The 12,982-nt window shown below is 37.9% G+C and overlaps 1 protein-coding gene across 1 annotated transcript in view; it reads left to right on the plus strand.

The window, feature by feature from the left end:
• Nucleotides 1–5,041: 5,041 nt before the first annotated feature.
• LOC126416909 (uncharacterized) overlaps nt 5,042–12,982 on the plus strand; it is a 175,879-nt gene continuing 167,938 nt past the window's right edge. The window contains exon 1 of the mRNA XM_050084791.1: nt 5,042–5,449. Coding sequence (XP_049940748.1) covers nt 5,042–5,449 — 408 coding nt within the window. The remainder of the gene's footprint in view (nt 5,450–12,982) is intronic.

Consider the following 12,982-nt stretch of genomic DNA (forward strand, 5'->3'; position numbering starts at 1 on the left):
TTTCTTGAGAATGAACATAACTAAGAAGATTACCAAATACTATGAAACGAAAATATTTTTGAAAGTGTAAACCTCTTTAAATTAAAGAGCTTGGAAGATAATAAAAAATAATTTACATTAATTAACAAATCAGGGATACATTCCTGTACTTTATCATCTAAAAAGGACAGAAATTAATGATTGTAAGTGAAGATGAATAAATGTCAAACAAAGTTAAATGATTATAAATTAATGTGAAATGACATTAAGTGATTAAAACTGAATATAAATTAATGAAAAATGATGGTAAATGAAGTTGAATAAGTATACGTCATGGAAAAATGAATATAAATTAATGAGAAAAGATGATAAACGAATAAAAATGAATATAAATTAAAGAAAAATGAGGGTAAATGAAGATGAAGAAATGTAAATCAAAGGGAAATGTTTATAAATTAATGAAAAATGCAGGTAAATGCAGGTGAATAATTGAAAATCAAAGAAAAATGTACATAAATTAATTATGAATTGTAATAAATGAATGTGAATAATAAATGAATGTAACGGTAATAAATAGATGAAAATCATTACAAGTAATGGATTACGATGGCAAATGGATGTATATCAACAAAAATATAGGTAAATGGTGATAAATTAATGTAAAACAATAAAAAATGAAGTCAAATTATGGCAAATGAACACACATCAACGAAAAAAGAAGTAGAACCATAATAAATAACGGTTATTTGCTATAAAAATGGGGGTAATTCATGGTAATTGAACATAAATAAAAAGGTAAATGATACCAAATGAATGTAAATCAGCAACAATTGGAGGTAAATGATGGTTATTGAGTACAAATAAAAGAAAAATGGATGTACATCAATGAAGCGTTTCCTATAGTGTAATATATATATAAATAGAATCGCTTATTGACATATTCAACAATAACAATAAGAGCTACTATGTTTAATTGTTTAATTGTTGAAAAATCATCTGTTGAATGCTCAAAACGCATCTCAGATATTGGAATGTAACATAGTAGAGCTATTCTAGTAAAACCTATAGATAAACAAGACAAATTTCTTAGTAGTCACTAATTATGACCACCAGAAATATTGATATAAAAACATTATTTGTTAATTAATCAGGATTATGTTCTCTTATTTTATAGTCTACGAATGGGGAGGTAAAAATTATATAGAAGACAGAAAACATGAATCTACGGAAAATATTATTGCTTCTGATAATGAAACTATTAGCATGATTCAAATTAAATCTACAGGAAGTGAACTGAAGCTATTAAGTGTATTTTATTTCATCAATCAAAGCAATTATCAATTACAGTTAGGTACATGATTAGAAAAATTTTGTAATTACAAATGATAAAATATGTTTTTAACAAATATTGCAGGGGAATCAAACTATTCTTGTGAAGATAGTGAAATAAATCCAGATGATTATACATATTTTAGTTCAGTATATAAAATATATTAGCAATGAGGTTCCAAGACATTTGGTTTCCTTTTTTGAGCAAAAGAGGTGTTAAAAATGTGGATATTTTATATTTCATTTATTATGGTTTATAAGCGGATATCGGGGTATTTTCCAAACATATTAAAATAAATCTGCATAAAACATAGCTAAACCATTAGATATATTAATCAGTTAAATTTAGGTATCTGATTAAAAGATGTTTGGGTTCCATTGTTTGAAGAATATTGTGTCTTCTCCACAGGCGATATTTTAGCTTTTTATATATTATTCCAGACAGTAAATACATCACCCCTGAAACAGTATCGAAAAATAAAACAAGTTGTAATAAATATATCAAAAAAATTTAATTAAATATATAAATAATGAAATTAGCTCTTGGTAAATCAAGATAAATCAATAAAATGAAGGTAAATAGTTTTAAATGAACATACATAAATAGAAAGTGAAGGTAAATTACAGTCAATGAATGTAAAGAAAAAGATTGGTAAATTAAGAGCAATGGAGGAAAATGAAGGTAAAACAATGAAACATGAACATAATTCAATAAAAAAGTAACAGTAAATCATGATAAATGTACATATTCAAATAAAAGTTGCTGGTGAGTAATGGTAAATGAATGTAAATCAATAAAAAGTAAAGTTAAATTATACTAAACGAATTAAATTTTAAAATATGGTAAATTAAGGTAAATAAGGTAAAATCAATGTCAACAGAAGAATGATGAACCTAAAACACTGAAAAATCTAGGTAAATGAATATAAAACAATGAAAAGTATGTTTAAATTTTTACATCGATTTTATATAGTTTAATTGTATTATCTACAAGTAAACCCTAAAGAATTTCAACTTCTTCAATCTGGAGAAGGAAATGAAAATCACGTATACCTGTTTACAAGTCAGACATACGTTCTCTTATTTTATTGTCTAAAAATAAGCTGATATAATTTAAAGTTTTCTAACTGGTGAGGTTTTAAATTAGATTGGGAAAGATACTGAAAATAAGTCGTGGAAAGGAAAAGATCAACAAACTATAGAGTGTGGAAAAAAACAAAATTCACTAAAAGTACATAAAAATGGGAATCATTAAGAAAAATATATGCAATTTTTTTAAATTTACAGTGCCCAATTTGAATCAACAAATATGCGAAATATGTTTTAATTTGTTATCAATAACAACTATCAAAGTTGTTTAGCTATATAGTTTAATAATATTTCATTTTCATTGTTTGAAGAAGAAATAATTACAGATGACATTTTAGCTTTCTTATATTATACACCAAGCGTTACATAATTCCAATCACATAAACTGAGATGCAGCTGGGAGAACATTGTGCTGACCATATGATACTTTCTACACATATCTAGTGACACCTGTGGGCTGAGGATGACATGCCAGCTGCTCAGTAGTGTTGGGTATTCATGGGCTGTTCGCTGTGTGAGTACATTTCAGAAGTGGACATTTGGAGAAAGGGAAAGGAAGTTTTTGTTATGAGACATGTGAATTATAAATTAATTCAAGACTGTTTACGAGTGTCCAATGTCTAACAAATAGCTAAGAACGTAAATTATTATTTTCAAAACACAAATATCAATGAAATTAACAAGACACAGTTTTTTTGGTGTGATCTTTGTGTAACATGGGCCATGAAGATCAGAGACAATGCTTTGATTGAACGAGATCTCCTGTTTCTTTCGTCTAGCGGTAGGCCGCCATTGTAGTGCTGTCTGATAATTAACGTAAGTTTTACCTGCATTTTGAAAAATATAATAGAAATTGTCATTATAAATTGTGTATTATTGACTTAGTTGTCACCACTCATGATTACAACCATTAATTATAATCAACAAAGTTTTTACAGAACTTTGCAGTACAGGGAGCTCATCTCCCCTAGCAGGATTTAGTCAGCCATTACACTGACTGTATTATTTAATTAAAATATCATGTCAAAATATTAAATGTAAATGCGAGAGTCACCTTAGTTTTGATCTTTCATTAATTTCAAAGTAAAAAGAGTGAAAATAGATTTCGTTCATTAATATTTAGAATATTGAGTGAGTTTGGTATGTTTCATTTTGGCTGCCTAACGGCAGACGAGATTCTATCAAAAAAATATGGTTCAAATGGCTCTGAGCGCTATGGGACTTATCATCTGTGGTCATCAGTCCACTAGAACTTAGAACTACTTAAACCTAACTAACCTAAGGACATCACACACATCCATGCCCGAGGCAGGATTCGAACCTGTGACTGTAGCAGTCACGTGATTCTGGACTGCGCGCCTAGGACCGCTAGACTACCACGGCCGGCGAGATTCTATCCAGTTTTGCCTTGCAAGTAAATGAACAAAAATATTTAAAAGCATTATGTTCCGCAATACCTCAGTCAATCTTTGCGTAAATTGGTACATGGATAACCAGTAGCCCTGAGACCCATGTTAATAGTTACAGTTTGCGTAATAATACTCATATTTTCTTTTCTAAATAGCAGCGCTCATGCAAACTATTTATTAGAAGGCGGTGAGTCGCGCGTTGTGTTTAAAAAAAAATACCATACCGTACGAGTGTTATCGTGATATAAGTTAATTAAAAGTTTCATGCTAGCCCACAATATTTAAAGCTACCCCAACCAAAATCCAAAAATATATAATTATAAAAATAAAAAATATACACTTATTTCGTGATAAGTGGCGCCCAACAACGTGAGGGCCCGAAATTTTATGTGCCAATATTAAGTACACAGAAAACTACTGAGATATGGTTGTCCGTCTAGAAAACTATATTTAAAAGAAAATTTTTTATGTACATAATTATATGTATGAGAAATTAATGCCATATATGTAAGCTATTTCCATGTACCATGAAATACAAAACTTATACGAGATCCAATCAGTGAAGATATATGGACATGAAGCTGACTAGATGCGTACCATTATTTCGACTGAGATAAAGACAACACTAAACAACTATAAATAATAAAGGTAAGGGTGTATATGCATGCGCTTCTGAGCTGGAAACTAAAGGAAGAAAGGATCCGGGGGCCATTCAGTGTGTTTATCTTCTTGAGTTAAAATTTGTCAGAAGTGTTTATTCAATTTGTTTTAGCGTCAGCGGATAGTGAAAATTTGGTCAGATGCATTTACTATAACTTAGTACTAGTGAGTAAATCAGTGATAAAATTGTGAGACAGTGATTAGTGTTCAGCTGTGTGAATCAAATAAATACTAGTGCAGTTGATTGTCAAAGTAATGTCTTAGCAGAAGTCAAATTTTCCATAGTGCAACGGAAATATTACGAGTGCGAAAGTGTAACTGTTAGTTTCAGTAGTAATAGTAGTAGGTAGCTTCTTTGCTTTACTTGATTTCAGTGTTTTGTGTGTTTTGTGTAGTGTCATTTTTGGGGGAAAATAGATTTTGTGTGTAATCGAGTCTTACCAGTCAGGATTAATACTAGAAGAAATGGTGAAGACATGCAACGACAAGCGATTAGAGAAGGAAGATCTGTCAGGCTATCAGGCTATGACAGAGACGAAAATATACAAGAGTTTCCAGTGAGTAACCCACCCACAATGACAGGTTCTCAGCTTCCAAAACCGGAAGCTGAGCAACCTGAAACGGACAAAGAAATCCACTCGATTACTGACACAGGGAAGGAGGATGCTACTGCATCGACAGCAAATGATGTACAAGTATCTGTACCAACCACCGATTGTCTGACGGTGCTGATGGCACAATTAGACATGAGAGACAAGCAACGGGAGCAGGCATTAATTAACCATGTTAAGGACATTTTAGCGGAAGAACATCTTGAACGCGAACGCAGAGAACAGGAGCGTGATCCTCAGCTCCTGGCCAAAATGAATGAAATGTTTGAACAACGTGACAAGGCGCTAGTGTCATATTTGACACAGGAGATCGATGCAGTAAGACAGCAAGTGGCTGAGTTAATAGACCAGATCGAAGACATTCCACAAAAGGTAACGTAATTGGACGAACGCGTAGATCAATTAGACAAAGCTCACTGCGTGCTGGACAAAGAAGTGGAAGATATTATTAAAACTGTTCACGAAATTTCCAACTCGCTCTAGCAGCGAATCGAGTACTGCGTATCACAAGCTGTAGCTCGCTTAGGGCGGGCCGAAATTTACAACTCGAGTACTGCGAAAAACAGGCTGTAGCTCGCTTAGGGCGGGCCGAGCATTCACCGACCCCCCGCGCCATTCAACAATGTACAGTACGGAAATGTGCCGAAAAATGTATGCCGAGTGGAAAAAGCCGACTGCGAGGAAGTGTAACCGTACTCGCCAGTCAATTGTTCAGGCATTATCACCGCGAACGGACAGGTAGCGGTAGCAACAGTAGCGCAAGTAAAGCACGAGGAAGCACTATTAAAACACAGCAATTCCAGACGTTTAATGATGAGAAAAAGAATGTCCATCCGGTAACATTTATAAAAAGTTTCCGGAATGTACTCTCAGCATCATGGATTGAGCACCAAACGGTTCAGTTTGTGATCTCTTTCATCACAGGCGACGCGGCACTGTGGGCGATGGAAATCGCGAACCAGTGTCCGTCGTTGTCTGAATTCGAAAGTAAATTTCTTGCCAGATTCTGGTCCAGGTCTGTTCAGGAGCGTCTACGGAAACAAGTGTATAACCCGGAACCATTCAATCCCCGCTCAGGTAACTTGAGAAAATATTTTGAAAGATACCTGAACAAAACAAGATACTGGGACGAACCCATGCTTTCCAGGGACATTCTAAGAATTTGGAAGGTTAAACTGCCTATAACGATAAGAGAGAAACTCGTACACATCCCTGACATGGACTTGCAGTTTTTTCATGGCAACCATAGACTTCCTCGATTTAATACACGAGGATACCACGCAGGGAGATCAGGGGAATACAAGCAACGGACAAGTGAACAGTTAAGGAAAAAACCAATACAATAATAGCCCTCGTAAGAACGGGTATTCAAAGAGTGACGCATATTCGCAATGGGAAAACTTAACTAAGAAAGGAAACACTATGAACAGTGTGCCCACTGTGGACGGTCACTGGCACAGCACTTGATACAACGCGTAGCAGCATGCCCAGTCAAACCCGTCTTCACGAAAAAGAGGTGGAGTAAACTACAATCGAAAGAGATGAGGCAAAGCGGGAGGAAACTCCAACTTCGGCAATAAAAATATGAGAGCTAACAATGTGCAGTGGCAACGGGCAGGGCCAGCAAACTGGCAGGCACATCAAAACATGCCGTCAGGTCATGTGCCTGTTAATCACATCAATGTCATCCCGATGCCACCGCCTCCACCTCAGCCTCCGAACAATCAGTCACACGTGTACGCACCGCAGTGCACGTCACCAATTGTGACTGATAATGTTCGAATAACCGATGTGTCTGATCACGTGTCGGCAGGGTGCGGCAGGCCGTCAAACTCTGGCCAACCTCTGTAGGCCCTTCCCAGACGGTCGGCAAGATGAAAGAGGGGGGCAGACAGAATGTGGGGGTGAAAATGCTTCGCTACAATGACGGATGCGAGGTGAAAGATGAACTGACAGTTGATCCGCGACCTGTGGACCAACAAGAAATAGAACAAGTGCAGGCTGCCTTTGTGGCAAAGATAAATGGGGTCGAAGTAATAATAATATTGAATACAGGGGCGAGTGCTTCTTGTATTGATGAGCAGTTATTCAAGTGCGTGGATCGTGTGTAGAAGTTACCGAGCCTGCCAGTAGAAAATTGTAGGATAGTAGGTGCCCTACGGGGCAGGGTGCAGCTAATAAAGAACCAGGTGCAGGCAGAGATTGCCCTGGAAAACGAAGCCATACTCTGCTCATTCCTGGTGGTCAAAAATCTCACAGTATCTTGCATCCCGGGTCTTGATGCGCTTAGGGAATTGAAGGCAAAAATTGACCTCTCCCGAGTCAGATGCACCTTAACCTATCTTAACCGACAACTTGATCTGGCATTAACGAGGACTCCGGACGCGTATGTGAACTACCGCCGGAACGTCCGGCTAACTTTACAGGATCCTGACTCGTAAATCACAACTGTTTTGTAAATCAAGACAGTAGCGAACCTGAACCCGGTTGGGAACGGGAAAATGCTATTATTAAGCAACATATTGCATCAAAAGTAGCCGAATTTTCGTACCTCAGCCTGTCACAGCAATCTGATTTGAGCAAAGTGGTGAACCAATTTGTGCAAGTGTTTTCAGAAAAACCGGGGATAATAAAAGAGTATGAGATCGACATGCAAGTAAAATCTCACCAAACCTGCAGCCGTGCCTCCTATTCAATATCGTGGTCGAAAAGACAAACCGTGGGGAGAAAAATTCAGAGAATGCTGCGGTGGCAAATAATAGAACCGTCAACTTCACCATATAGTAGCCCACTGTTAGCGATTATAAAACAGACGGCAGCGTTCGGCTGGTGCTGGACGCGCGGGATGTTAATAATATAATCATACCTGTTCGGACCCGGCCGGAAAATATAGAGGAACGAATTCAGATATTTCAAGGTGTTAAGTACTTAACAAGACTGGATTAAAAAAGTTCATACTGGCAGGTGCCGTTAACGCCAAATTCAAGAAAATATACCGCGTTTACATTCGCCGGTAGAAGCTATCAGTTTCGAGTTCTAGCGTTTGGGCAGAATATAAGTGCGGACGTGTTCATTGCAGCTCTGGACACCGTGTTAGGACCTGACCTTCTTGAAAGGATAACGGCGTATGTCGATGACATTCTCATCGCCACAGAAACCTGGTCTGAGCACATCGAGATTTTATACCGTGTGCTGGGAAGATTTGCAGTCGTCGGGGTTACTGCCAACCTCGAAAAGTCAAAATTTGGCTGGCAAGAAATAAAGTTCTTAGGACGTATTATTTGTCCGGTGGGGATTCTACCTAACCCAAAGAAGCTGAAAGCGATAGAGGAGATGCCGTACCCCAAGACGAAAAAGCAATTGAAAGCATTCCTTGGAATGGCCTCCATTTTTAGGCGGTTTTTACCGGCGCAGTTGCTAAAGATTGAGGACTTACTAGGTCAGCTTAGAAAGAATCGGCCATGGAATTTTACGGAAGAATGCAAGAGAGCCTACGACCAAATTAAAGCGGCATTAGTGAATGCAGAAATTCTACACCATCCTGACATGTCACGAGATTTCTGTCTAGCAACAGACGCATCTTTTTGCGGGCTGGGATGTTTATTCCAAGTAGACAACAATGGCCAGTAAACAGAATTAAAGATAATAGGATTTACCAGCCGAGTGTTAAATTCATGTGAACCGTCCTATTCTGCAACTGAATTAGAGGCGCTTGCAGTAATTTGGGCCTTGAAGAAATTTCGCTACCATGTATATAGCAAAAGAGTCATCATCTTTTGCGACCACCAGGCGCTCAGCTATGTGCTTACATGCCGTTCGTTGCACAAGCGACTCGCGAGGTGGATTTTAGCTCTACAGGACTGTGATTTTCAAATCAGACACGTGAAAGGGTCGGACAATGTTGTGGCAGACGCGTTGTCCAGACTACCCCGGGCATTACCAGAATTTGCAGGGCTTGTAGAACAATCTACAGAATTTAAAATCTCGGTACTGGGAGATTCCATCCGGCGGAATAAATATGTGCGTATGTGTCGAGAGGTCGCATACATCCAGCATGATGATCCGTTGTGGTGTAGAATAATCGATTCTCTAAGCAATGATCCGTATGGGGAACTTGCCAAATTATATATGACACAAAATGATATTTTGTACCACCGATGGGCTGAAACATCTGAAAACTGGTGTGTGTGTATACCAACACAGTCAGTAGAGAATTTAATTTGGTACACACACGATTCTTGGGGACACTTTGGCGGAAAGAAATGCGCAGACCTATTGTCTAGGTACTGCTACTTCCCAAACTTACATCGTAAGGTGGAGGCTCTAGTAAGAACTTGCCTTATTTGTCAAAAGACAAAACCGTGCACTCGTATCGCGAGACACGAGCTACACCCAATAGTGCCGACAGCACCAGCCCAGGTTCTTGCTGTTGATGTGACAGGATCCTTGCCGATAGCAAGAGGCGGGTTGAAATATGTTGTAGCAGCCTTGGACATTTTTTTAAATGCATTTGAAGTTGTATCCCACAAAAATGTCTACCACAAAAGCAATAGTCAGGAAAATGGTATCAGATTACATACCGAACGTCGGAAAGCCGATGACCTTATTAACTGAAAATGCTACTTATTTTAAAAGTCACGACTGGAAAGTGTTTGTTTGGGAACATAACATCAAGCATGTTTGTGTGTCATTGTATAACCCGAGCGCGAACCCTGTGGAACGTTGCTTCCGCGACTTCAACAGGTTTGTCCGCACATATGCGGCAAATCATCAAACGAAGTGGATTGAGTTAGTACCTCAGTTCGAGAAAATACTTAATAATATACCCCATGAATCCACTGGGTGCACACCAAATGAACTCATGACACAGGATTCACCCGACGAGGAGTGGTTAAATCCTTTGCCACGAATTCCACGACTTGTAAACAGAGAGCAGAAGCTACAGTAAGCCCAGCTCGCAATGCAACACAATGCAACCATTAGGAAGAAGAAGTATGATCGCACATTGAATAAACTCTACACGTACAACAGAGGAGACTTGGTGATGATCAAGAGTCATCCCAAGTCATCGAGTATCAAAAAAGTTAACAGACAGTGGCAACTCTTGTATACAGGACCACATAGGATTTTAGAGATACCACATGACGGGTGTTACATGTTGGCACACCCAGACACAGGAAAGATAAGAGGAATGTTCCCGCACAAGGACTTAAAAGCGTTTATATCCATGGATACTTAAAGGTTTAAGTCTAAAATGTGTAGTGTGTAAAGGTAGATGTAAGTTGCATGCCTAGTTAGTAAGATTTATTTAATGTTTATTTGATTTTTTGCATGTGCTTGTTAGATATAGAGTAGTTGCTAGGTGTATGTATGAGTGAGTTGTGACAGAAGGAGAGTACTGCACTTAAACAAGTGCCGTGACAGAAAAGAGATTAGCAAATGAATCTGCGTAAGGACACTCTGCACAGGATAAACCTCGAAAATGGAGGAAGCATTGTGCATGGTCGTCGGACGTGCAAATTAACAGCGAATCGCTGTACAAACGCGAGAACTCGCGTGATAAAATATTTCAAACACAATAATATCTCTTAACTTCCACACTGATTCCAGCTTGAAGGCGCTTGCAGGTACACCTGCGCGTAAGCAAGGCAGCTGCAAACGCGACAATGACAAAAGTTTCTGATTTAGTGTAGAATGAATATAAAAACCTACTGAACTCACGAGTCCAGAAAGACCAATTGATCGACACTTTAAATAAGAGGTGCCAAATAAATCAGTCACTTAGTACAGAGTGATAAGACATATCTCGAAGGAACTCTGATTTGTGTCACGTACGAAATACGATTGTATAAAGTGAGAGCCATATTTCTTATGCAGCTAAAGTAATAGGTGTTAAAATATGTTCCAATTTACAAGTGAGACTATCCGGACGCTTAGTTAGTGCAATATGGATAAAATGAATCACTAATTGGAATGTGATGGAAAAAGTGAACAGTAAACTGTGTGATAACACACTGAGTGTTGACTGTATTTAGCTGTGAAAAACTGTTGTTTGAGTACAGTGAACTAAGATAAATAAAATTAACAGTATACATGGTGGTGCCTTCCGCAAGAAACAGTTTAATATGCGAAATAATACTGACATCCATAGTGTGGAAAAATGTTTCTGTGAACGGAATACTCCCAGTGGACTGTGAATGGACGCTACGGGTAGCGCACAGCGAACTGCGGATTCTGGGACCGACAAACGCACGCTAGAAGTGACGCAGGTCAAATATAGTGAAGTGAAAAGTGTCACAGCAAGGTACTCACATGAACACTCACCACAGTGACAGTGTGTAGTGCTGAGTAGCGATCACTTAGGAAAAAAAAAAAAAAAAAAAACAGTGATTAAATCCGAGTAGTGAAATGTGTGAATTCGAGCCAGAAACTTATTTAAAGAACTGGACCACGTAAGTTCGTGCGTTATATCAGTGCATTCAAAAATAGTAAACACTGTGGAGTGCTTGAAAACTAATAACATTTCTTTCAGCACTTGCGATACGTGTATTTGTCTTGTTTTGCTCATGAACTGATACGCGGTTGAATGTTTTCATGTTACGCGAGGCAAGCGGCCGGCAGATGTTTCTCACTGCACAGCTGATGCGCCGCGCCTGTCGACTGATCGTCAGCTGTTTGCGCGGACGTCACAGCGGAGGTCAACGAACTGTCGTTACCAGTGGCAGGGTGCCGCACACGCTTCTGTCGTCGCCAACAACGATCCGCCGACAACTCAACAATACACCAGCGTCGACAACTCTTACTTCGATGACATTTCGAAGTGTATTTATGGTTGACGACGTATTAACAAACACCGACTGGAATGTAAATTTGTAACAGACATAATGTGCAAAGGACACAGAAATTAATTACAGTGACTTTATGTTTCTTATTATAATGTATGTGTGTACATGAAAGCACAGACAGACATTTTGTGCAAAGATGACTTAATTTTCAAGACAAACGTACTGTGTACGTAATTTCAATTTAACATCTATTTCTTGTTATATGTATATATAGATACATGTTTTTCTTTGTTGATTAATTCAATGGAGATATTATCATCATAAATAATATAAAGAGAGACTGAATGTCAACAATCCGAAGGGCCGGGTGAGGTTTTTTGACCCGTTTTTTTCTTACGCCTGTGACCCAAATGGGGGAGCGTAAGCAAATTTGTACTGGGGCTGTAGGATTCCGGATTGTTCACATTCCTGGTGAAAAATAGAGTTGGAACAAGTAGATGAACTCATCTGTAACAATGAGATCGAAACATATCTGAAACATACGAATGATAGAGTACGAATATAACCATTCATTTAACTGAGACTTGAACACATATGTACCTACCTTAATCATGGAGAAATGAACACTTAAATAATGATGTAACACGGTAGTGAGTCTGTACATAAAGTAGTAAACCACATTAAGTACACCCTCACTAGGGGACCTATGTGACGGTACGTAACAGAAATGGACATTTGGAGAAAGGGAAAGGAAGTTTTTGTTATGAGACATGTGAATTATAAATTATTTCAAGACTGTGTACATGTGCGCAATGTATAACAAATAGTAAAGAATGTAAATTGTTATTATCAAAACACAAATGTCAATGTAATTAACAAAACGCAGTTTTTTGGTATGATCTCTGTGTAAGATAGGCCATGAAGATCAGAGACAATGCTTTGATTGAACGAGATCTCCTGTTTTGTTTCGTCTAGCGGTAGGCCGCCATTGTAGTGCTGTCTGATAATTAACGTAAGTTTTATCTGTATATTGAAAAATATAATAGAAATTGTCATTATAAATTGTGTATTATTGACTTAGTTGTCACCTCTCATGATTGCAACCACTAATTATAATTAA

The sequence above is a fragment of the Schistocerca serialis genome, chromosome 8 (assembly GCF_023864345.2).
Source record: "Schistocerca serialis cubense isolate TAMUIC-IGC-003099 chromosome 8, iqSchSeri2.2, whole genome shotgun sequence".
NCBI lineage: Eukaryota > Metazoa > Arthropoda > Insecta > Orthoptera > Acrididae > Schistocerca > Schistocerca serialis.